The 26,824-nt window shown below is 35.6% G+C and overlaps 1 protein-coding gene across 14 annotated transcripts in view; it reads right to left on the reverse strand.

The window, feature by feature from the left end:
• The window catches only part of Carf (calcium responsive transcription factor), a 94,654-nt gene that overhangs the window by 36,665 nt on the left and 31,165 nt on the right, over nt 1–26,824 (reverse strand). For 10 of the 14 annotated variants that reach the window (XM_013520713.1, XM_013520701.1, XM_013520707.1 and 7 more), the window contains 8 exons: nt 22,716–22,859; nt 20,938–21,171; nt 18,638–18,800; nt 16,884–16,947; nt 14,084–14,214; nt 13,225–13,594; nt 8,894–9,070; nt 5,650–6,600 (listed from right to left, as the gene is read on the reverse strand). In XM_013520713.1, coding sequence (XP_013376167.1) covers nt 8,952–9,070; nt 13,225–13,594; nt 14,084–14,214; nt 16,884–16,947; nt 18,638–18,800; nt 20,938–21,171; nt 22,716–22,859 — 1,225 coding nt within the window. In that variant the 3' untranslated portion in view covers nt 5,650–6,600; nt 8,894–8,951. Of the gene's footprint in view, nt 1–5,649; nt 6,601–8,893; nt 9,071–13,224; nt 13,595–14,083; nt 14,215–16,883; nt 16,948–18,637; nt 18,801–20,937; nt 21,172–22,715; nt 22,860–26,824 lie in introns of those variants that run through there. The other 4 variants (XM_013520712.1, XM_013520711.1, XM_013520710.1 and 1 more) reach the window with 2 other exon arrangements.

The following is a 26,824-nucleotide window of genomic DNA, read 5'->3' on the forward strand; positions in this document are numbered from 1 at the left end:
AATATTCCATGTGTGGAACCCAGAAAAAAGCAGGGGTAGCTACTCTATTTGTATACAAAGTGGATTTCAAGCCAAGACTGATGAAATGAGACCGAGAAGGTCACTATATCCTCATTAAGGGAATAATCCAACAGAAAGACATAACAATCATAAATATATTTGCACCAAATACTAGCACATCCAAATATATAAAATAAAAATGAAATGTTTAATGGACATGAAAAATCAAATAAGCAGTAATATACTTGTATTGGGGGACTTCAATACCCTACTGTGAAAACTAGATCAACTGGACAAAAAAATCAACAACAAAAAAATCAGAAGTGAGTCAAACTTTTGAACAAATGGATTTAGTATATGTCTACAGAGTGCTTCATTCCACAATATATCAGAATACACATTCTTTTCAGCTGCACACAGGACATTCTAAAAAATACCCTGTACCAGTTCACAGTACATGCTTAAGTAAATGCAAAGGAACTAAAATTATCCCATGCATATTATCAAGACCATAGTGCAATGAAACTGGAAATCAATGGCAAAAGAAACCACAAGAACTACATAAACACATGGAAAATAACAATAACCTCTTGAACATTCAGTGGGTCACAGATGAAATTAAAGTAGACAGTTTCTACAATTGAACAATAATGCCAATCTGACATAGTGGAACTTATAGGATGCAATGAAATCAGTCTTATGAGGGAAGTTTAAAGCTGTGAATTCCCAGATCAGAGAAACAGCAAGTTCAAGTAAATAACCTCATATTGAACCTCAAGCTTCTAGAAAACAAATTAAACCCAAAGCTCACATCAATAAGGAATTTATAGAGATCAGAGCAGAAATTAATGCAATTGAGACTAAGAAAACAATACAAAATCATTGAAGAACACTGGGTGTGGTGGTGCATGTCTGTAATCCCAGCACTCAGAAGGCTGAGGCAGGAGGATCGTTTTGAGTTTGAGTTCCGCCTGGGCTACAAAGTGAATTCAAGACTAGCCTGAATTGCATAGTGAGACCCTGTCTCAAAAAGAAAGAAAAAAAAAAAATCAATGAAGAGTTGGTTCTTGGAAGGATTACATAAAGTAGACAAAACTTTAGCCAATCTTATTAAAACAAGAAAAGACTCAAATCCATGTAATCAGGAGTTAAAAGGGCAAAATCACAACAGATCATGCTGACACTCAGAAGATCATCAATACCTACCCTGAGAACCTGTACTGTAATAACATGGAAAATTCAGAAGAAATGTATAGATTCTTGGCTACAAATGAGAAGATATAAAAATTCTAAATAATCCAATATCAGTCAATGAAATTGAAGTAGTAATAAAAAAACTACCAACAGAAAAGCCCAGTTCCTAATAGATTCACCACTGAATTCTGTAAGAACTTTAGAAAACATCTAACACCACTATTCCTCAAACTCTCTAATGAAATTCAAAGGGAAGCAATATTCCCAAAGTCATTTCTAGAAGCAAGCATTATCCCAATACCAAAACCAGAGAGGATCCAACCAAAAAAGAAACTATTGTGGAGGACCACCTGGGCGACTCTCCTTGAAGGAGGAGCAATTGTCTCCATTTTGGCCAAGCCTGACCCTATTTCCATGTACTGATATGTACAGAGCTGGCTAGGACTTTTCCTTATCCCTTCAATTGGCTTTAAGCAATGCATGGCAGGCAGTGTTTCCCCAACACCCCCAGCGCCACTGTTCCCTTGTATGAGCTGGGATGAGGTGGGATGAAGAGCCAGTGCTCCATGATCTTGGCTGGGATCAAGCAATAGAGACTATGACTTCCTGGGGATTGAAGGATTACACATCAGAGCTGAAGCACAGACTCCATTAGACACTATCTCAATTGTGTTATGCAGATTACTTTCTGCATATCCTTCTCTCTCCATATTGCAGAGGTGATTTCAGGCCTTCTACCTAGCCCAGCTCACAGCACTCACCTATTTCCCACCATTCTCACAGTCACTCATCCTCAAGCCACTCCCTTCTTCATGAATTAATAAAATTTGATTTTGGCCCTGAGTCGAAGCACTTGCTCCAGACAGCCTTCATGGTGGCTGAACTTAGGACCCCTTGGCTCCCTATAACTACAAATATGCGTTAGTGTCTTTATTCTTGCCATGAGTTGCATTGGAAGTGGTAGATTGAAATTAACTTGCTAGAATTCCAATGAGTTTTCCATGGGATTACAAATATAAATTGCCCGGCCACAACAAGGACTGGGAAGGGCTCTTTGTAAACTATGGCCCAATTTCTTAATGAATATAGATGGAAAAATCCTCAATAAGATACTAGCAAACAGAATGCAGTAAATCATTCTAGAGTACACATATGAGCAAGCAGGACTCATCCCAGGGATGCAGCGATGGTTCAACATACATAAATCAGTAAGTGTAATATATTACATTAACAGAACCAAGGACAAAAACTACATGATTATCTTAATAGATATAGAAAAAGCATTTGACAAAGTCTGACACCCACATTCATGATAAAAATCCTAAAGAAAATTAGAATACAGATCCTTATTGCAATCTGATAAAAGCCACTCCTATCAATATAGTACTTGGAAACATTAGTCAGAGCAACTAGACAAGAGAAACATAAAAGGAATATGTACAGAAAAGGAAAAAGTTCAATTATAATTATTTGTGGATGGCATGATACTCAGCATAGAAGACACCAAACTCCATTAGAAAATTCCTAGATTTAGTAATCAAATTTGACAGCACAGCAGAATATAAAGTCAATACTCAAAAACCACACCTTTTACAACAGCATCAAGAAAAATGAAATACAGTGAGTCCTGACTTACACATTTTTGACTTATGATCTTTCATAGATACAAATGCACCTCACATTACATTCACAGATGCGAATGAATTGTAGAGGAAGCTCACCTGTCTTGCCTGACATTGTCACAGTTGTGCTGCTCTGTGCGACTGTACAGTGCCATAGTGTATAGTGGTGCAGAATTATAAGATATAAGATTAATATACAAATCAATTATATTTCTATACAATAGTGAATAAACAATCAGAAATTGAAATTAAAAATAATATTACAAATTCTTAGGATATATCTGATAGAAGGTATGTGAGATCTACATACAAAAACTATGCAGAGAGAAAAACATTTTTTTATGCAGAGAAAAATTAAGGAATCAATATTTTTGTTTGTTTGTTTTTGTCTTTTTGAGACAAAGTCTCCTATGCAGTTCAGGCTGGCCTTGAGCTCACTTTGTAGCCCAGGCTGTTCTCAAACTCGCAGTGCTCCTCCTGCCTTAGCCTCCCGAGTGCTGGGATTATAGGCATGGGTCACCACACCCAGCTTCCCCTAATTTCATATACCTATATATTATATAATCACAGTAAAAAATATCATCATGGGAGCTGGGCATGGTGGTACATGGCTGCAATCCCAGCACTCGGGAGGCTGAGGCAGGAGGATCACCATGAGTTTGAAGCCAGCCTAGGCTATGTATTGAACTCAAGGCAAGCCTGAACTACACAGTGAGACCTTGTCTCAAAAAAAAATAATAAAAATAAATAAATAAAATAAAGAAACTGATATGTGACTCTAAAATTTACATGAAAATACAATGGAATTAGAACACTCACAACAAAAGTAAAAAGAAAAATAAGGATTAAGCACTTATACTACTACCTGACTGTAAGACTTGTTATAAAGGCACAATAATCAAGACTGTGGCTTTGGCATCAAGACAGACCAGTCGTTCAATGTCAGTATTACTGAAATTTTGAGCCAGATGATTCCTTGTTGTAGGGACTGTCCTAGTTCTGATTCTATCTACTAGAAGCCAGTGGTATCTCCCTATTTATAATAACTATATATGCCCTCAGAGCAAAACAGCCTAATTTGAGAACCACTAAAACAGACAAACAGATGAATGGATGCGAAATATGAAAAGTCCAGAAACTGATGCATTTACAAAGCATTAATGGACTTGTATCTAGAATATATATTTTAAAACTCAAAATTCCATACCAAAAAAAATCCTAGTTTAAAAATGGGTAAAAGATTCAGATACTTCACTAAAGAAGATGTGAAGATCTAGATGTCATATTAAACATAAAAAATGCTCAATTGTGTGTCACTAGGAAAATTGATATTAAAACCACCATGAGAAGCTCTTACACACTTGCTAGAATCTCCGAAATTTAAAACTATCCATACTAAGTGTTGGAGAGGATATGGTGATTCTTACCCACCCCTAAAAAGGATCAAAATAGTACAACCACTTTGAAAAATCACTTGACAGTTTCTTAAAAATTTAAATATATTTACATATCATATGCTCCAGTCATTCTACTACTACGTATTTCCCCAAGAGAAATAAAAATGTTAGGTCATTCAAAGACTTGTACACAAATGTCACAGCAGCTTTATTTGTAATAGCCTAGAACTATAAACAACCCATATATTCATTATCACATGAATAAACAAGTTATGGGATAATCATACGAGGTAATACTACTTAGCAGTAACGAATGAACTAGTTATACATGCTCTAATGTAGAGGAACCAAAGAATAACTATAAAAGGTTACTATAAAAGATCATAAAAGATTCATACTATACAATTTCATGTACAGTAAATTGATCACTACTGAATGAAAGTGTATCAGTGGTTGTCTGGAAATGGTGGGTGGGGAGATATGGAGGAGTGAGGATAGAGTCTCAAGGAAAAATATGATCTGGCTATGTAGTTCAGACTGGCCTTGAACTCACAGTGCAGCCAGGCTGGCCTCCAACTCACAGCAATCCTCCTGCCTCAGCCTCCCAAGTGCTGAGATTATAGGGGTGCACCACCACATCCTATGTTAAATTCTGATCTTATTCCTAAAGTTTTAAGAATTCAGTCTGCAATGAATACTTGTATTATTTAACAATAGAATTTACAGCTATTTGTATATGGCAAAAGTATACTAAGCTTTTGTTTTTTTTTTTTTGTTTTTTTTTTTGTGGTAGTGGGGATTGAACCCAGGGCCTTTACGCTGAGCTATATTCCCAGCCGTTTTTTAGTTTTTGAGATAAGATCTTGCTAAATCACTAAATTGCCCAGGCTGGGCTCAAATTTATGATCCTTCTATTTCAGCCTCCTACAGTGCTGGAATTATAGGTTTGTACCATTAAGCCCAGCTTAAGGCTTGTTCTTATGATTAAACTAATTAAGTAGAAATACAGACGCCTAGACATCAAAACCATATACCATTTAAGGCTTCTAAAGCCCAAACCAGCTAATGGTGCATGGTTAATTCAGTACCCTACTGGGGAGATGAAGATTTTTCCATACTTGAAAAATCAAGCATAAACTGGAATAAAGCAGGTGGAGAGGAAGAAAGCGAATCAGCATCATCATCATCTCTTCTAATTACATCCTTGTGTCATCATACTGAATACAAAAGGTATTTGAAGGTGTCATGATGTAAAAATGTGGAGAGAAAAAAGAATTATTTCTACCTTATTACACATGTTGTTTTAAAATGTTGATGCTTAGCTAAGTTACAGTGCTAAATGCATATTCCCAAATTTAACACTAGCAATAGCTCTTGGTAGTTATAATTAGAAATTTTCAGGTTCCAAATTGAACATAAATCTCTAGCAAAAATTCTTAGGTATTAAAGTGTTTATTCAGCATCTTATTTAAGATGAACAAAACTCTTCGTATATCCAGGAAAAATATGTATATGTACTTTAAAAAAACCCTAAGAATATAAGAAAAAAACCCACAGGATTTTTTAATGAAAAAATTACATTATAACAAAGACACTATACATTAAGTTTCTACACACACATACATACACACACACAGATTTTTAAACATCTTTTAAAACCTGGTACAAAGTAAACAATATCTTTTTCATATCCACATGATCAAGTATATATTTTAATAGGATATAAAGAAGACAAAAAACAAGGAGATAGGCCTCAAAATGAGAAACTCAAATGCAGAACCAGATCACAAGATCCGTGTTTTCTATCATTTTTGTGATTTTCAGGAAACATATGCCTTGTACAATATGTTAAAGCTTTTTTCTTTTAAGTATACTCACTACTTACAGAAAAATGCTATTGAGGAAAAAGTCCACCATGGCTGTGTTTATCTATAACACACTAGAGTATATGTGAAATTCACTTGGAGGTTTGGAACCTGAAAACTACAAGGAAAAAACAAGTGGAACTGTAATTAATTGTGAAATCCTAACTGCTTATTTTGAATGTTTGACTCAATATTACAGATATTACACCTTGTCATACATAATAATACAAAGGAATAAATGTCAAACTTTGCTGTAGAGCTGTTAGGAGAAAGCCAAACACCGATACTAAAAAATTTATGCATTTGTATTTAATATGCTGGGAATTTAAAAATAAACATTTTAAACATGTAAACATAGTTTTCAAAAAGTGATGCTAAGCATCTTTAAACACAATACTGACACACTGTTACTACACATGCATTTAGAGGACAAATTAATTTTTAAAAATTCATTTAGAAACCATTTTAAAGAGCTACTCATTGAAATACTTACATGAAAATATTGATAGTTCCAGTTTCTACCTAAAAACCAAAAGAGTATACAATTAGGCATTTAAACCTTTCTTCATGCTCTTGGTTTCTGTGGGAATTTTGTTAGTAGGAAAGGTGCACTGTAACTTTCTTTCTGATAAAGAACAGCAATAGAAGAGACATTCATGAAAGAAGTAAAACATATCTTTACTATGTGTTTCAGATCAAGTACCAAAGTCTGAATCCTCTGACATTACTCATCTTCACAGGTACCTAACAGGGGTTTGCATCTTAATAAGCATTTCTCCTTAGCAACTCAACATCAAAAAAGAAAGGAATATCCCCTTAAATGATATAACTCAACTGGTGAAATATTATTAATTAAACTTTGTCATTATTAGAAGATGCAAATCTATTATATAAAACTTTAAAAAGGTTTCCATACAAAGTAGGAATAACAAATGAAAAGAATATTACCTACAGTACAACTCTGTAAATTAATTTAGATTTATCCCTCTTAAGTACACATAGACTACGAAATCGGGGTTTGAGATAATTAGCAGTTTTGTTCAACTTTGCCTAAAATTCAAACTTAGCAGCCTACTTGTACAAATACTGATATCAAATCTTTTCAATTCTTAAGCAAGAAAACCAATTCTTATTAAAAATAAGATACAGCTAAATATTAATTTCACATTAAATAGGATATAAATAATAAACTTTATATTCAACAGGCTATAAATCTAAAGAGTGAGAAATTTTCAAATTCCATCTATTTCTAATGAACTGCGCTTACATTTAGATACATGTTATGTACCTGAAACAGTAATTTTAAGAATGGGCGGCTGAGCGAGGTGTGGTGGTGCATACCACTTGGGAGGCTGAGGCAGGAGGATCACAATCCCTAGTCCACTAAGTCTAGGCAGCTTAGTGAGACACTGTCTCAAAAAATAAAAAATAAAAAGGGGCTGGGATATACCTCAATGTGAAACCAAAAGTGACACATGTAAAATACTGAGGTTAAATTCCATATTATATTATACATGCTTTCAATATTAATAATATCCATTTAAAATCTTTACTTTCAAAAAATAAAATGTAAAATACATCCAGAAATTGTCTCTGGAGAAAATAAAGCCTTTCAGGTGATTTCCTGACAGAAATGACATTTCTACTTTGCCAAACTTCCACAAGTTTATAATGAATATACTGATTAGTACTTATTTGGTATTTGAAGAAAATATACTTAACAAGCAAATATACAATACTAACTTTTTAAAAGTTTTAAATATTAAATTCTGAACTATAAATACTTACCTTGAATTATAAATCCTAATACTTCAAAACAGTAAGAACTCTGACATAGAAAAATGTAAATATGACTCAGTCTTTTCTGATAAGAACAGAATCTTCAAAACAAAAAATGAGAGAAAAATCCTCTGCTACTACCAAAAAATTGTCTAACTTATCTCTAATCACCTGAAAATTCTATTATTCTACTTGAGTTTCTCAATTTGTTCCTCTTTCTACCTATAATTAGTGTGTTATCCAGGCAATATGTACTGATTTCTGTTGCTCATCTGATTAATTCAAGTTAAAATTTTTAGCACTTATCAGACACTTAAATCTCAGTTAGATGACCACTAGTGTGCTATTGGTTTGTTAAAAGAACAAAAATTAAGAGAAGCAGCTAGCCAGGCATGGTGGCACACGCCTGTAATCCCAGCACTCAGGAGGCTGAGGCAGGAGGATCGTTGCGAGTTCGAGGTCAGCCTGGGCTACAAAGTGAGCTCAAGGCCAGCCTGATCTGCATGGTGAGACCCTGTCTCAAAAAAAAAAAAAAAAAAAAAAAAGAGAAGAAGGTAACTACAAGAACAATCTCTACAGATGTAATTGCCAACCTTTATGTTAGTATGTAAAATGCTTTACCTTTGCAAATAAGATGGACTACAAATATTTTCTCACCTGTCTAATGAAAATTTCTTTACAACTTTAGAACTTATAACATATATCATCCCATATATATATATATGTATATACTCATATTGTTTCTGCTTTTGCTTTTTTGTCATGTAAGAACCAAAATTGGGTATCTCCAGGGATGAGCTAGATAACCATTTGTGTTCAGACTAAATTACTGTGAATAAGTTCAGATGATCTTTTGAAATATGACCTTATTAGATAATCAAAAGGCATAAGAATTATATAAAATAAAACAGTAAAATATCTCTTAACAAAGGCAAAAATATGAAATTTTCAACAAATATACCAGCTTTAAATCAAAGCTGCTCATCAAACCAGTCTTCAGTCCAGTTATCACACGCTGTGCTTCATCAATATTCACCTTCTTTTCTAAGACATCAGAAGTCATCAGAGTTGGAAATTCTGAAAGCTTCAAAAATTTATGTAGCAGGTAATTTCTTACAGTCTAAATTCTTTTCTGGTGCCAGAGACAATGTTGGTTCTTTGGGTTCTTGCTTAACTTGATTCACAGAAGTAGTGCATTCTGAATTTTCTTCAACTTTAAAACCAAACACAAAAGAAAAATCCAAAAGGTTAGTGTATTTTGGGGCACTAGAATCTTTAATTATGTGAATTTAAAAGAAAAGTAAAAAACAGGCATTTAGAAAAAGAAGGTATAACTGTGAAAAATAGCTGATCTATTTGAAAAATTTGTGCCACCTCTTAAATACTATCTGTGACTTAGCTGTGTGAGCTATACATCTGCTTATCTGAACTGTTCAGAATGTACTTACCAATTCTGATTTTAAAGAGCTTACAAGCAAATTAATCTAAAGGTAACATATCAACAACACTGCTATTCACTGGCTAATAGTTTAACTTCAAATCTTTATTTCTCTTTCTTTCTGATAAAGAACAGCAATAGAAGAGACATTCATGAAAGAAGTAAAACACATCTTTCTGATAAAGAACAGCAATATAAGAGAAATTCATGAAAGAAGTAAAACATATCTTTACTATGTGTTGTCTCAGATCAAGTGCCGAAGTCTGAATCCTCTGACATCACTCATCTTCACAGGTACCTAACAGGAGTTTGCATCTTAATAAGCATAAAACCGTGTTTTTCAGTTGTTAGTAGGAAATAGAGGTATTTGATCTGAGAAGTGTGCTGAACATATCTACTGCTTGTCACCTACTGGAGTTTAGCCAGAAGACAGAGACCCAGTAGAAGATGGATTGAGTAACCCCAAGAACTCATATCCAGAAACAGTCCTTCAGCAAGATATAACATGATAAATCATGCTTGCCAGGTGTGGTAGCACACACCTGTAATCCCAGCACTCAGGAGGCTGAGGCAGGAAGATTGTTCTGAGTTCGAGACCAGCCGGAACGACAAAGTGAGCTCAAGGCCAGCCTGAACTGAATAGCGAGACCCTGTCTGAAAAAGACAAGAAAAAAAAAAATCATGCAGATTTGGATCCAGAGAAAGTCTCCTTTAAAGCAATCTGTTCCTAGAAATACTGTGGCACAAAACACAGGGATGCAGCATGTTAAAAGGGAAGAAAGTTTTGGAAGGCAAGATTAATCTGGATTTAAATATCTGCTCTGTCACTTCACAGATAGGAGCTTCTGGCAATAACTTATCCTCCATGGGCTTTGGTTTCCCCACCTATGGAAGGGGGGCACCACCAACTATGCCAGTGATGGCACAAACAGCCCACTGCAGCAAGTGTGCCATAGGTTTGCCACCACTGAAGTATGCCATGCAGTTAAGAGGATTAATTCGTGTCTATTCCTCTCCCTTCTCATCTACCAAAGTTATTCAGTAGTTACAACTGCCACAGTTGTTGGACACATTTTCTTAAAAGTAATGTTTCCAATAAATTTAAAAGAAAATCATTTTTTTCTGCATGGAGCTATGTTCCAGTTCTCCTTATCTGTAACAATGGTCTTTAAAATGAAGGGAAATTATATGTTCTAAGAATAACTTCTGTGAAGATTTTTGTTCTTCAAAGAAAATTGAAAATCTTTTCTCACAAATGTGCACAGTCCAGGACAATTTGTGTGAAAAGAAGAGAAACAGCTCAAATAAGCATTAACAGAGTCTACTACTATGTTGACTGGGTTAGTAATAAAGTGAAGATAACAAGGTCTTGAGTCAAATTCAAGTGTCCAAATGTTACTAGCTCCTGTTTAACTTTCACAGAATGCAATGTTTACATTTATAACTCAAAATCTTCCCTTTAACCTTTGCATCTGCTTTTCCACTTTTCTTTTTTGTCTTTTTGAGAGAGGGTCTTTCTATACAGTTCAGGCTGGCCTTGAGCTCATTTTGGAGCCTAGGCTGGTCTCGAACTCACAAAGATCCCCCTGTCTCAGCTTCCCAAGTGCTGGGATTACAGGTGTGCACCACCACACCCGGCTTTTTTTCTTGTTTTTGTCTTCCATTTTTCTGTGTGTGTATGCATGTATCAAATTTTATAAAACCTTTGAAGTAAAATAGATTTCCTTATTTTATGTGTAGCTATCAACTTAGAATTCTAAAGTAATTTTTTTGGTTTTACATTACCATATCATCAACCCTGGAAAAACAGATCATCAGAGAATGAATAATTTCAATGGGATTAAATAATTAGAAATAAGGAGGAAAAATAAAGCTTAAAAGTTCTTAAACTAGATCTTCAGGAAGGCTGGTGAGTCGCCACTGTGCCTCCCTGACCAGTGTGCAAGGCAGGTGGAACCCCAGGCACCCTCTGGGGCCTCGGTGGCTACTTGCCACACCCACAGTGTGTCTGCTCGGGCTAGGCTGAATCCCAGACATCTTCAGGAAGCCTGGCGAGTTGCTGCTGCGCCTACCTGACCAACATGAACGCCACACACCTTTAGGAACCCCGGTGAGGCACTCTGGTGCCTCCTCCACTAGTGTGTGAGGCACATGGAGCCCTGAACAACTTCTGGAGCCTTGGTGGTCACTGCCAGAACAACTCGCTCCACCACTGGAAGCTCAGCTGAAATCTGGACAGTCAGCGGCCTCAGGCAGTCCACCCTCACCCCTCCCCTGCCAGTGTGGGAAGCAGGCTGTGTCCTGGGCAATATCTGAAGCCTCGGTAAACACGACCTGCACGGGAAATACTTGAAAGAATCAACAACTGGGATCTCATCTTACTGAAAAGTTTTGGCACATCTAAAGAAATCACCAATAAAGTAAAAAGAAAACCCACAAACTGGGAAAAAATTTTAGCCAACTGCCCCTCAGACAAAGGACTTCTACATAGGACATATAAAGAATGTAAAAAAATCAGGGTCCCCAAATTCAAAGACCCAGTCCAAAAATGGGCATCTGAGATGAATACACACTTCTCAAATGAAGAGATACTAGTGGGGAACAAATACATGAAAAAATGTTCAACGTCATTAGTCATTCGAGAAATGCAAATTAAAACAACACTGAGATTCCATCTCACCCCAGAAAGACTGGCTATCATCAAGAAATCAACCAATAACAAATGCTGGAATGCTGTAGGGAGAAAGGAACCCTACTCCACTGCTGGTGGGAGTGTAGATTGGTGAAACCACCTTGGAAATCAGTTTGGAGGTTCCTCACAAAACTAGGACTGGAGTTCCCATTTAACCCAGCTATTCCCCTTCTGGGTATTTTCCCAGAAGAATTAAAGACATCATACCACAGTGATGTTTATAGCAGCACAGTTTGTTATAGCTAAATCTTGGAAACAATCCAGATGCCCATCCACTGAGAAATGGATAAAAAAGATGTGGTATTTTTATACAATGGAGTATTACTCAGCTTTTAAAAAAAGATAAACTTGAACCTTTTGTAGTTAAATGGATGCAACTAGAGACCATCCTCATAAGTGAAATAAATTGGACCCACATGTGTAAACATCATATTGTCTCCTTGGTGTAGGAACCTGAAAGACTAGGTAAAACTCAAAACGTACAACAGATGATAGGAAAGGGAAAGAAATTGCTCAAAGGAAGGAATGGCTAGGATGAGGGAAAGAAGAAAAAAGAAAGAAGGAAAGCAAAATATAAATATATATATGAATAGCTGCAATCTGTATTGCTGATGTCTGACAGTGTACTGAAATGAACAGTTAATGCTTACAATTTTTTATGTTCTGATCGATTTTGCATGCTTATGTCTGGTAATCTAAGCAACTGATTTGAAGGTAACAATATGCAATGGAATTACAATGGTGAATTCCTACCATCTTGCCTAGTGAAACTCCATATTATCTCTAATGTTTTATCTAATAATTATTTTCTTAAATGGTTTGAGCAATCTTCCATTCTTATATCTGGTAATATGAGCAACGTAGTTGAGGACAGCGATATGTAATGTAACAACCACTGTTAATTTGTATTATTTTGTCTTGAAACCCTGTATTACTTTAAATGTTCTTGCTTTGATTTGTTTATGTTTGTGATACTGGTATGCTGCTACTATTCTATTTTTTGTTTGTTTATTTCTCATTTACTACTCTCTTTAAAATTAAAAAAAAGTTCTTAAACTAGTAAAATTTTCCCCTTCTCATAATTTTGAATGAAATCTCTCCCTTCTTTCTTAAAATTTTGCATGAATTATATAATGTTATAAACTCACTAGGAAGAAATGATTTTCAGTAGTGTGACATAATAATGCTAGTCCTCAAAGGTTGAAAAAACAACACGGTAAATTGATTTTTAACTTACTAAGAGCTGGTTGGTTGTCCATAATCTGTATTGGAATGGTCTGCATATCTCCCAACAATATCTGATGAACACTTCCTTCCAGATTCTCTGTATCCTCAACATCTTCGATTTCCATTAGCTGGTCCACGGCCACTAGATTTTGGTCTGGTCCTTGGAGGTTACCACCAGCAGATGCAGTACTATCGTTTTGGGTTAGGCATGTATCTGCTGGAAGGCTGCAACTTTGATCATGCAGTAGAGAATTATTATTCATTGAAGTACTTTCTATTGAATCCAGAAGTCTTGAAGGACTGGAGGAGGGGTGGTTATTTCCTGATAACAGAGCTGGCAACCCATCTGGAGAGGTGAATCTTGGTTGTAACTGCAAACCCTTTTAAAAAGAACAGTTACATCAAAATGTTTGGATTTACTATACATGATATTCTCATAGGATTTTTTTTTTTTTTTGAAAAGAGGTCTTGCTATATACTTCAGGCTGGCCTTGAATTTACTATGTAGGCCAGGCTGGCCTCAAACTTGTGTCTCAGCCCCCCTAGTGTGGGGATTACAGGTGTGTGCCACCACATCCACCTATTTTGACAAAACCTTGGAACAAATGTAGTGTAAATATATAAAAAATAACGCAGATAGAAACAACCAAGGTAAAAGTAGTATAACTAAATTTTACTGCTTTCACAGTCAAGTCAAACTTTTAAAAAATACACTGTTTAAATGATCATTTTAAGATACAAAGAGATCAGGAATTAATAAAAAAGAAACATTTGATCATTACTGTAATTCTGTAACAATTCTCTAAAATACCTCTAAGAGAGAGTTGAAGAAGAGGAGCCCCAAATGCAGCTATTTACTGGGGACCTACCTGTATCTGTGTAAATATTTTGGGCTGAAATGAAGAAAGTGAGGAAAGCAAGTGAGTTGGCTCTGGAGACAAAGAAGTCCCTGTCTGATTTGTTTCCACTTTGGTGGGGATTGATTCTCCTGGCGAATTTCCTAAATTACATAAAATACAACTATTAAAAGATTATTTTTATGGCCTCTAGGATACAACTTTATTACAACCCTTTCAATCAGAACTGGAATAGGAAAAAAGATCAAAGGTTTGAAAGAATTTCAAGAAACAATCAGCCAAAAAATGTCATCTAGTCTATTATTTCTAAATCTGACAGGTCATCAGGTTCTCTAAGGAAATTATTTTAAAAATATAGATTCCTAGCCAGGTGTGGTGATGCACACCTGTAGTCTAGCACTATGGGAAGCTGAGGCAGGAGGATCACAAATCTGAGCCCAGCTTGGGCAAGTTAGTGACTTATCAAGATCATCTCAAAATAAAAATAAAAAGAGGTCATGAAAGCTCTGGGTTCACTTCCAGTACTACCAAAAACAAAATTGTTTTTTAATTCCTAGGTCCACCCTCTTCCCCACTCCAGTGGACTGCTGGGACTGGAACCCACTGTGGTGAGCATGCTAGGCAAGTGCTCTACCACTGAGCTATTCTCCCACCCCACACCTACTAATTTTCCTTCTGTCAATCTGGAATAGGATTCAGAAGTATATTTTTTTCCTTGAAAGACTCGTATCTGTAACTTTACTGTAGTCTATTCTCCATGTTATAGTGCCAGACTATATCTGAACTTTTCTAGATGTGTGAAACTTACTGAGCTTCTCAATTACAAAAACCAAACTTAATTCATTGTCTTTACCTCTAATGCTACAAGAATGCCTGGCAAAAGTAGGTCCTCAATAATAGCAATATTAAATTTCTTTCTTTAACTCATTTTGGAATAAATGACTAAAAATAAAAGAAAATTCTTTTTTCTCATTATTTTAATTTTTAAGGTAATTGTTGTTAGGCAATCTGAGTCATTCTTATATAATTTTTTTTCAATGCTGGGGATTAAACATGGCCTTTGCAATGCGTTACATCCTCTGCCCTTTTTATTTTGAGGCAGTCTTGCAAAGTCAGTAAATTGTCCAGCATGGATTTGAATTTGTGATCCTCCTGCCTCAGCGTACCAGAGTGCTAGAATTACAGATGTATGTCCCCACATCCAGTCCTATTCTTTTGCCAAGTTGCTGAGCTCAGTAAACACCATCACCAGTTGACTGATCATAATAGAAATTCAGATGTTACATTAGATCATTCTAAGTCCCTACTTAACACCAATCAATTTTAGTTTATGTTCTACCAAAGCAAGGACCACCCATTCAATCAATAACCAAGGCTTTTGGGGCTGGGGATATAGCTCAGTGGCATAGCACAAGGTCGTGAGTTTGATTCCCAGTACTGGAAAAAAAAACAAAAATAACCAAGGCTTTGGAATTCTGTTTTTAAAATCACTTTTAAAATCTATCTAATTCTAGTATATATGCTACCAACTATTGTCTAAACCACTAACAACTTCATCTATACAATAAAATGGCCTCCCAACTGTCTTATTTATCTAGCTTTAATTCCAAGCACTATCTATGCTAAATTTACACTTCCTTAAACAGGACAAGATCTGTTTTGTTTTGTTTTGTTTTGTTGAGACAGGGTCTTGTTACGTAGTTCAGGTTGGGCTTGAACTCACTTTGTAGCCTAGACTGGCGTCAAACTCACAGCATCCTCCTGCTTCAGTCTCCCAAGTGCTGGGGTTATAGACATGTACCACCGTGCCTAGCTGACATGACACGATCTTTCTTGCTTGGCTTTCACAAGTGCTATTTTAACTGGAAAATCCCTATTCATCTTCAGTTCTTAGTTTAGAAGTAGAATTTTCACATGTCACAGCCCTGCTCTCTAGTCTGTTATGTGTCACTGTATCATTAGCCCACATAATTTTGCAAAACTCTCTCATGATACTTTTCACAATACCAATTAATTAGAATATACCTAATGTTTTTTTTTTTTCCTTACTAAAGTTTAAGTTCCATGAAGTAGAAAAACTCACCCATTCTTATGCTCAGCACTTAACACAGTGAATGAATAAATACAATGAATAAGACTAAAGAACTTAAAAGCTATTTTTAGGTAAAGTGACTCTTAGAGGTTAGTAAGCAGAAGAATTGAAAACTATACTGTACTGTTCCTCAACTGATTCTAAAGCATTTACTTAGGTGTTAACATTTTAGCTGGCATTATCCTTGGCTCTACTCATATGCTGATATGAATAAAACCTTGCCTCTCAAGAGCTCAAATAAAGTTACCATGTTAAAAGAGGAATGATTAGCTTCTTTAATGTCAGAGGTAAAGATAAGAAAGCACTTAGAATCAGAGACCGCTATCTGAATAATAAGAGGAGCCCTCTGTGCAGAAGAAAGGACATTTCCACAAGACAGAACACATGCAAAAGGGTTGAGATAAGATGGAAATATTGAGAGAATATAGGAGTAAGACCTCTGAAGAAAAGCAAACAATGCAAAATAGACAATACCAGACTTAGCCAGCTCTCGTTCATTATGATAGTAATCAGCATTAAAATTTCAGCCATAAAAAAAGCACAAAAGTTGAATATAGGAGAAATTTAAACAGTTGGAACGATTCTGATAAAGCCTAACATAATTGTCTCTTTGGGTCATGGTTTCCTTAGCTATAAAATTTGATTAAATGATTACACATTAAGTTCCTTCCAATTTTCACAGTTTGATTTGATATTTTACAGGTATTCAAGATAACCTACCTTCTGCAAATGTAACTGTCACAGTCTCTCTGAGAATATTTCCACTATCTGTAGTCCACTGAAGCTGAAATGGGAACATTCATTTCAGTAAAAAAAACCAGTTATGTGCAAGACAAAGCTTAAAACACCCCGTAACTATCATGCTTTATTATCATATGATGCTTTATTCTGTAAGGGCTCTCTTTTCCTTGCTCATATTCTCAAAGCACAGTAGCACTTTGGGAATCCAAACACCTTAGGTTCCTGAGTTCAGACAATAAGAATTTGGATAGCAAGTATAGGTGGCAATAATCATTATTAACTAAATCTGTTTTAGTTTTTGAATTTTGGACAGTGAGTAATTAAGAGCTCTGGACAGCAAAAAAAGTTGTTTTAGCTTTAAAAGAATATGGCTATTCAGATTTTAATACTATAATCACTGCTTGTATTATTACTAATAGTTTCTGGGGTAATCATAGTAATTTTCTTTTTTTTTTTTTTTTTTTTTTTTTTTTTTTCTGGTACCGGGAATCGAACTCATGACCTTGCGCTTGCCAGGCAGGCGCTGTGCCACTGAGCTAAATCCTTAGTCCCTAGTAATTTATTTTCTTTCTTTCTTTCTTTTTTTCTTTCTTTCTTTCTTTCTTTCTTTCTTTCTTTCTTTCTTTCTTTCTTCTTATCTCCCCTCCCCTCCCCTCTTCTTCCTTTCTTCATCTCTCTCTCTCTCTCTCTCTCTCTCTCTCTCTTTTTCTCTTTCTCTCTTTCTCTCTTTCACTCTTTCTCTCTTTCTTTCTTTGTACTGGGAATCAAACTCAGGACCTTGCACTTGCCAGGCAGGCGTTTGTGCCACTGGACTATATCCCTGGCCCAATTTTCTTAGAAATTTTAATACTTTGGTGAAAACTATGGTATTGAAGTATGAGACAACACTGATACTCATATCTGGCATTTCAAACCAACATCATCACTTTGTGCATTTGAGTCTGAACTATTTAACTTTGCCCACAGTATTTTTCTTTTTAAGTGGGGGAGCAAGCTGGGGATGTAGCTTAGTGCTAGAGCATGGTCTAGCACTTTCAAGGCCCTAGGATTGATCCCTACCGTTAAAAAACAAGGTGGGTGGGAGCCAAATATGCTGGGACACAGTCCTCGTCTTAGCACTTGGGAACTGACGCAGGAGGATCGCTTGCGCCTAGGAGTTTAAGATCAGCCTGGGTAAAACTGTAAGTAAGACCCTGTCTCAATTAATAAAAAATAAAAAGGAGAGGATTGATATGTACTCAATAAATGTCTGCTAAATGAATAAGAAATAACATTTATACCCGGGTGTGGTGGTGCACACCTGTAATCCCAGCACTTGGGAGGCTGAGGCAGGAGGACTGTTGCAAGTTCAGGGCCAGCCTGGGCTACAAAGTGAGCTCAAGGCCAGCCTGAACTGCATAGTGAGACCCTGTCTCATTGAACTCAGGGCCTTGCGTTTGTCAGGCAGGCACTATGCAGCTGAGCTACATCCTGGCCCAAAAATATTGATTTTCAAGAGATTAGAATTTTTATTATAATCAGATTTAGAAATTCATTGCTTCTTCTTCTGATAATAATAAAACTTAAATCATCTAAAATTTCATAGTATTTACATTTTAATGGCAATTTGTCATTATTTTTCTTATATCAGTTATTCTGCTGCTTTAATAGTAAGTTATCTCTATCAGTTCAAATATTAAAAGAAGGTAAGAAAGATTCTCTAATAAAGCAAAGAATTGTGGTTATAATCATACCGTGGCTGGAATAATCTCTGAGTTATACACCATATCTCCATTTCTCAAGGATTTCTGTACCTCATGGATGTGATTTTTTATATCATTTACAGTCGGAAAATAAGATAAATTATGTCTTTCAGGTACCTCATCAGGTTTGAAAAGTTCTCTTTCCACAAATTTTCTGTAAAAAGTATAAAAAAAAGAATAAAATATAAACCATCTAATAGATCAAAAAAGAGAAAGTTTGTCTTTTAGCATAAATTTCAGTAAAGTAAGTTTTATTGCTCTGTAAATAATTTATATTTTTCCAGTTTAATCTGGGCTTTTATTTGTTGTTTTTGAGACAGGGTCTTGCTATGTAGTTCAGGTTGGCTTTGAGCTCAGTGTTGTAGCCCAGGCTGACCTCGAACTCCCAGGCATTCTCCTGCCTCAGCCTCCCAACTACTGGGATTACAGATGTGCACTACCACGTGCAGCTTAAATTTTTTTCCATACATTAAATTATAGAATTCACGCAGGTTGAAGAAATGTAACTTTTCACTGGATAAACACATTAGAGTGAGATTTGACATTTTTATAAATGTAATTTAAAGGAACCGTTTATTTTCATTTTAATGTTTTTAAATGTTATGTCAGACACATATTGAGCACTTCAATATATCCTTTAATTCTTACCATGACCCTGTGACATAGATATAATTATTATTCCCATTTTACAGATGAGGGAACTGAAGAATTGCAGAAGTTAAATAACTTTTCCAAAGCAACAGACCTATCCAGTAAAAAAGAAAACTTGACCCTATATCCAAATTATGTGCATAGGCAAAACTATTTGCAAAAGGCATCAATTAACATTACATGAAATATGATGTACTTGAATTTTGTAAGTAAACAAAAGAAATAGAAGGCAATATCACTACATCTTTATATAAAAAATATATAAACCATTAACTTTAAAATATATATGCTTTGTGCATTACAGTCAATGACCCAGACCACTATTCCTTTGGTCTTTTTCTTTCTTTCTTTCTTTTAATTTTTATTATTATTTTTATTTTTGAGACAGGGTGTCACTATGCAGTTCAGGCTGATCTTGAACTCTTGGTGATCCTTGTGCCTCAACCTACCAAGTGCTGGGATTACAGATGTGTGCCACCACATCCAGCTTTCCTCGTTCTTAATGAACCTCACTGCAAATAGTTTGAGTAAGTATCTTAGCCTAGGATTATTAGTAAACTATAGATGGCTTCACCAAATTTTGGCTTTAAAGATGGCCCAATGGAAATAAATATAAAATGTCTTAGAAATTGGCTAAGTAGAAAAATCATGTATTAGTTAAGCAACAATTCTAGGAGGAGCTCTATTGTTCAGATTATACTACATAATAGTCAGTAGGAGCAGGATGAAGTACTAGAAATCATATTAATATGTGAAGGATATAGAATTAGGCCTAAATTTCAGTTTTGACTCTGCTTTTTAAGCCCATTATTTAACAATTCTTGAGTTTCCATTTTCTCATGTGTAGAATGGGGATAAGTATACCAGCTTTATACAGCCGCTGTAAGACTAAAGATGATGTATGTAAAGAACTTGGCATAGGACATGGCATAAACACAGGACGCATCACCAAATAATAATATTAAAATTATTTTAAATTTTAAAATCTTAAATTATAAATTACATTATAACAAAAAATTTGGATAGTTCTTTGTTTAATGAAATTCTATTTGTAGTACTCTGGTCTAAGTTTATTGCTATTCAACATAATTTATTATTGCCATCATATTGTATTTATTTATTATTATATTGTATATAAATAAGATATATGTGATATATGATATTATTGTAGCAAATATTTTAATTATTTAGAATCAATAAAATCAGGCCAGAGTACTACAAATACAATGTCATTACACAAAGAACTATTCAATTGTTTTTGTTTTAATAAATTTAATTGCTTTTCAAATAATATGAAATAAGTACCTTGAAATCTTTGGTTCTACAAATGTTTTTCTCTAAAGGTATTTATTACCTAATTCAACTCATATACTATTTAGAAACAGTCTAATGTGCCAAATATGGAATATCCCAAATGAGACAATATTATAATAACTCATATAATGGAATGGTTTGTTTGCTAGAAGCATTTGCTAGAAAATTATTGGTTTGTAAATACGATTCTTATAATAATCTAATAATCTATATTCTTTATTTATTCTGATAGCATGCATCCTGGAAAATATCTATAATATTAAGTGTACTGTTTAAACCAATAAGCAAAAATGAAAAACATAATGCACGATTTGCTTCTACTGTACCTTAGTTGTTTCCTCACTGCATATACTTGTTCTATGCCCTGTGATACTAACTCTTGAATCTTATGTGCTACTTGAGGGTGTAAACGTGAGGGTAATGCACAATTCTCATCTCTGACTGCAGTTTCCTCCTCCTCAAGAGAAGAAACAGGAAAAGGGGAAGGTGACAAAGGGAGGCAAGGCGTCTCTAATTCATGATACTGATGAGCTTGCTGTGTAGGTAACTGTACATACCACCTGATAAAGAGAAAATATTTAAAACTATTAAAATTTAAATATTACAATTATCTACTACTACTAGACAAGGGCTACAATCAATTACTTAGGTTAATATTTAAGAGAAGGAATAAAATTTTAAGAAAAAATATTTTGTTATATTTAATAAAACTTAAAATGCTCTCTACTTAACTCTTCTAACACTGACTTTGTACCCAATTAAATAAAAATCTTCATAAACCTTTATAAATTTCATTATGTTCTGAAGTTGAAGATGAGGCAGGGATTTAAGTATATGTGAAAAGGGTATTTTACATTTTGTATTAAGTAAACTTTACTACAAAATAAAGAGACAACATTGTAAGTCATCATCTTCTGAGTTTTCCCATCCTTTGCCCCACATTGTACCTCTGTGATGCACCTATTACCTTCCAACCATGTGGATTATAACTCAGAGTCTACCATGATAGAGCTATAATGGGAGACTCTTTCATAACAGGAGCTCAACACATTGCCTGTAAATCATTTCCGCTCCTGTTGGCCCAGTAAACAAGAGAAGCAACTGAAGGCGATGGGGCCAGGGATATAGCTCAGGGATACAGTGCCTGCCTGGCAAATGCAAAGTCCTGAGTTTGATTCCTAGCACCAAAAAAAAAAAAAAAGAAAAAACTAAAGGCAAAGACAGGTCTCTTGAACAGCAGTACACAAAACAGAAATCAGGAAATACTATGTGAGTAAAAAATTATTATAATGGCTAATATTAAAGAAAATAGCCTGTGCACTGAAGGATTTAATTATTGACTCATTTTTATACAATTCATTTTTATAAAAGTTTTTATTAAAAGGCACACAGAGCTAGGCGTGGTGGCGCATGCCTGTAATCCCAGCACTCGGGAGGCCGAGGCAGGAGGACCGTTGTGAGTTAGAGGCCAGCTTGGGCTACAAAGTGAGCTCAAGGCCAGCCTGAACTGCATAGAGAGACCCTGTCTCAAAAAGACCAAAATAAAAATAAAAATAAAAATAGAAATAAAAATGTCACACAAAAACTGTTTTCCCTATGTATAACCTCATTACACAATAATAAGTTTCTACCTGCAGTGAACGCAAAGTACACAAGAAAGCTAATATTTCTTCCTATTCAAAACCTGAGCATAAAATGAAATTTTACTATGCCTTACAGTTCATTTCTAGATGTTACAGTAATCAGAGATGGGTTTTAAAAACATGTATGTGGCTGAAAGCTCTGCTACTAAGTATCTGAAACAAAGTACAATATATAATAAAATGTATTGATAAATATGTATTTGTTACTTAAGGAAAAGCCTTCTATGTACTGTACTGCTTATTATATGTGGCATAGTGTGTAATTCTTTGATAATAAACTCAGTAATTTATTTCCTAACAAATTTAATGCTAGTGAGATATCCATCTTATAAACCATTTTAATGAAATAAAAAATTTAATTATAATTTCTCCTATATTCCTATATTTGAATTCCTATATATGGTGTTAATTCCTATATAAAGTGTTAATTGTAAAATAAAACAATTACATAAATATCGTACCTAAGAACACCACCAGCATCTACCAAGTTCTTCTTCAGCATGTTAAAGGCTTTCTCCTGCTCCATTCTGATTATTTTCCTGTCAATTTTGGGGTCTGTAGGTACTCTATATTCAGGAAACTTGTGTACCTTTTTAATGTAAATCCTTTATAAAAGATAAAGAAGAATTTATTTCATTATATTAGAATCTCAAGAAAATCTAACTTATCAACCAAAGTGTACTTTAAGCATTTAAATTCACAGAAAAGTCTATTTATCTAGAAAGTATTCAGAGGCATATGAAAGATAAGGAATATTTTCAGTGGCTAATACTTAGCAAATTAACAATAATCTTTTTTCTCCTTTTTTTTTTTGAGTGAAGTAACAATCATCTTTTTCTTTTTTTTTTTTTTTTTTTTTGGTCTTTTTGAGACAGTCTCACTATGCAGTTCAGGCTGGCCTTGAGCTCACTTTGTAGCCCAGGCTGGCCTTGAACTCACAATGATCCTCCTGTCTCAGCCTCCGGGTGCTGGGATTATAGGCTTGTACCACCACATCCAGCTAAGACTCCTTTTTATAGTCAAGTATGAGTTCCTTGGAAGCATTCAAGCCATTCCACATGATTCCAACTTACTTGTCTAATCTCACTTCAAATATAAAATTTCTTTTTCTGTGAAGTTCAATTTTTCAGTGTCCCATCCTTCTGTGATAACAAATATGTATATGGTTCTCCTAGACTACTATATCTTCCCTCTAACTGTTTAAATTCAACCTAGCCAGAGCGGGATGGTGGTGGTGATGGTGGTGGTGGTGGTGCATGTCTGTAATCCCAGCACTTGGGAGGCTGAGGCAGGAGGATAATTGAGAGTTCAAGGCCAGCCTGGGCTACAAAGTGAGCTGAAGGCCAGCCTGAACTCCACAAAGAGACCTGTCTCAAAAAGATAATACATACGTACATACATACATACATATATACACTCAACCTAGGTTAACTTGTACTTTCTTTCCTGCTAGGAGTTTACATTTACATGGATATATTCCTTCCATGAATATCTGTAATATGTAGATAATCCACAGGTTTTGTACTGTACTACACTATCATGTTCACTACTAGTGTTTTGTTTTCTGATCCTTTTCAACAATATTTTAAATCACCCATGATTAAGTAAAATATTATTCCTCTTTGGGTCTCCCTTTTTCCTGCAGTACACAACACAGTTTCTGGGAAGAGTAGTAGATACTCAAAAAGTACTTGTAGAATGATACAGGATAAAATTAGTTATACATATACAGAAGTTTTCTCCCATTTTACACCTAACATTTTTATATTGCTTGTATGTAAAAAGTAGTTGAAAGTTTTGTCCCATGGTCAGGTTTAAATATTGCCTAAAATTGACGTCATTATATTAAGTATGAAAAGCCTTGGAATGGGCTTTTAAAACTTTTTTTTTTTTGGTTTTTCTCCGGTACCGGGAACCGAACTCACGACCTTGCGCTTGCCAGGCAGGCGCTTTTGCCGCTGAGCTAAATCCCCAGCCCCCCGGGCTTTTAAAACTTTTGGAGACTGTTGATGCTTCTGATATGAAATGTAATGCTAAAATGTAATGTTTTAAGGTTAAGAACAATCATTTTCTATGATCTTTGGTTTGCTTTGATTGAGACAGACTCTGGCAATGTTGACCAGGCTGGTCTAGAACTCATGAGTTCCCACAGTCCTCCAGCCTCAGCCTCAGTCCCCTGAGTACCTGGAACTACAGGGACACCACTACAATGGCTAATATTCTCTTCTAAATTTTTATGTTACTAATAATTTTCAACACTTTCAGTATTTGAAAGAAGACTACTAGTAAAGGATACTTTAAAAATCTTTCATTGGTTTTCATTTTTCATTCCCACCCAGTGCAATGACTATTCTGTAGTCCTCTCCGTAACTGGCTGATGTGAATTGATTAAATTTCTTTAAAAAGCAGCTTTGCAATATTTGCCAACAATTAACAAGGAAACTTTGCTCTATCATCAACTTCATTGCTAGGAGTTTATCCTACTAACAAACTTGCCTAAGTCTAGTATGTACAATGCTGTTATGTGCAGCTTTGTATATAAAGATAAAGAATAATTTTCATAGCTTGTGCCCTTTCAGGATTAATTAAATGTTAACTGCTGTTATTCTTTTGTCATAGTTTGGGTTCTCTCACATCCTGGTTGGTTTGTACTGAGTATGGTTCACAGTCAAAACTCTACTACAAGATACTCTAAGAGTTGTCACTCCAAGGCCATCCACTGTTAGTACCATTACAAGTTCTTGGTTTATCCCTCCTAAATTTACACAACAGACATGCTTGTGCACTTTGTTTTTCTTGCTTAATGGTGTGTCATAGCATGAAATCATGCCGTACCAGGTCAGAACTCAGCCTCTTTCCCACAACTGCACAGCAGTCTGCTGCATGTGTGACAATTTACACAACTGCTCTCACAGGTGAAGGAGTTGGAGTCACTTCAATATTTTGCAATTACAAAGTATGATGCAATAAATAACACTGAATAGTAGCGCTTATACACAATGGAGTACTACTCTGCCATAAAGAAAAATAAACTTGGATCCTTAGTAGGAAAATGGATGCACCTTAAGACCATGATGATAAGTGAAATAAGTCAGATACACAAGCTTGAATATCATGTGGTTTCTCTAATATCTGAAACTCAAGTTATAAATAAAGAGCAAAATTAAACATAATAGGAAGTAAGGAGATAGATCTTTCTTAAATGGGAAGGGGGTCAAGCGATGGAGGAAGGGCAGAAGGAAGGGAGGGACAGAGGATGAAAAGAGGAATGAAGACGTGTTGTGTACGTGCACCAACTCCACACAAAGAATGTCAATGTTATGTACCACAACCATGGGCTAATACAAAACATTCTCTGAGATCTTGGGAAGGAAATGTTTTGATCCTCAGTGTATGTGCTACATTCAAATAAATACGTTTGGAATCTTTCATTTTACTCATAACATTTTTTCAAGTGTGCTTCTGAGGAATAAAGATTATTCTTGCTACTTCTGGAAAAAAGTAAATAATACTGTCTATGTACAAAATATTCCCAGGGCTCAGTTTGGCTTGGTAATAAAAACCAAGGGCTAATAAATGTGATAATATGCCCCGATTTTGTAGCACGGTGAGAAGCATCATAGAATTCAAATACTGAGCAAACTGCAGAGAGAAGCAGTTGGTGCTGACCCATGCAAATAGTAACTGCGTGCTGTGGGCACATGCAAGTAGACTCAGATACAGGAAGTACTTATGGGAGTGTGTGTGAGGAGAATCCAACCAGTGTGTGTGAGGGGAATCCAACCAAACAAGGGCTCCCACCACAGTAAAAAAGCAGAAAGCCTTCAATGGAAAGAACTGAAGACTGCTAAGAAACCTAACCGCCTACAGGCCAGAGGTGCAGAAGGAATCCATTTGCTGGGGCCAGGCTCAGCTGAGTTAACTGTTCCCCCTGATGGGGCCGAGAAGGCTCACTACCGCTAGGGCTCTGGCCCACAACAGCCATGCCCTGGGAGCTCCTTATCTCCTAATCTCCCATCATCATCCTCCACTAGCAAAAGGGCAGCAGAGAAGTTAGCCTGCAGCCTTTCCTAATAATACCTGGAAGGAGGATGGCTATAAGGGCTGACAGGTCCAGATATTCACAACACTGGCTTTTTATTCCTGGCTTTACACTCTGTATTCATCAAAACCACCCCAAACATTGTGCCTTAGCAATTGGATACTGATAACATTTAAACACTTCACAGGCAACTCTGAAAACTACCTGAGCTGAGGGGCGCTCCCCACTCCCCTTGGCCAGTGCTGCTTAGTGAATGCTGTGATGCTGTAGGACCACTGTTCTAATGCATTCAAGGACCTTGAGCAAGTGTTGGCCAGTATAGAAGTATGGGCTTTATTTTAGGGTACAGAAATTAGAAGACAACATCTGTAAGTCTAACTATAGATGTATTGGTCTTCTATGTTTTAGAGATACAACGTAAGAGCTGGTAAAAGTTTAAAAAGATATTAAACCTGCTGTAGTGGTGCACATCTATAATCCCAGCTACTTGGAAGTTTGAGGCCAGTCTGTCTTTTTTTTTTTTTTTTT

The sequence above is a fragment of the Chinchilla lanigera genome, unplaced genomic scaffold (genome assembly GCF_000276665.1).
Source record: "Chinchilla lanigera isolate Chin_1 unplaced genomic scaffold, ChiLan1.0 scaffold00056, whole genome shotgun sequence".
NCBI lineage: Eukaryota > Metazoa > Chordata > Mammalia > Rodentia > Chinchillidae > Chinchilla > Chinchilla lanigera.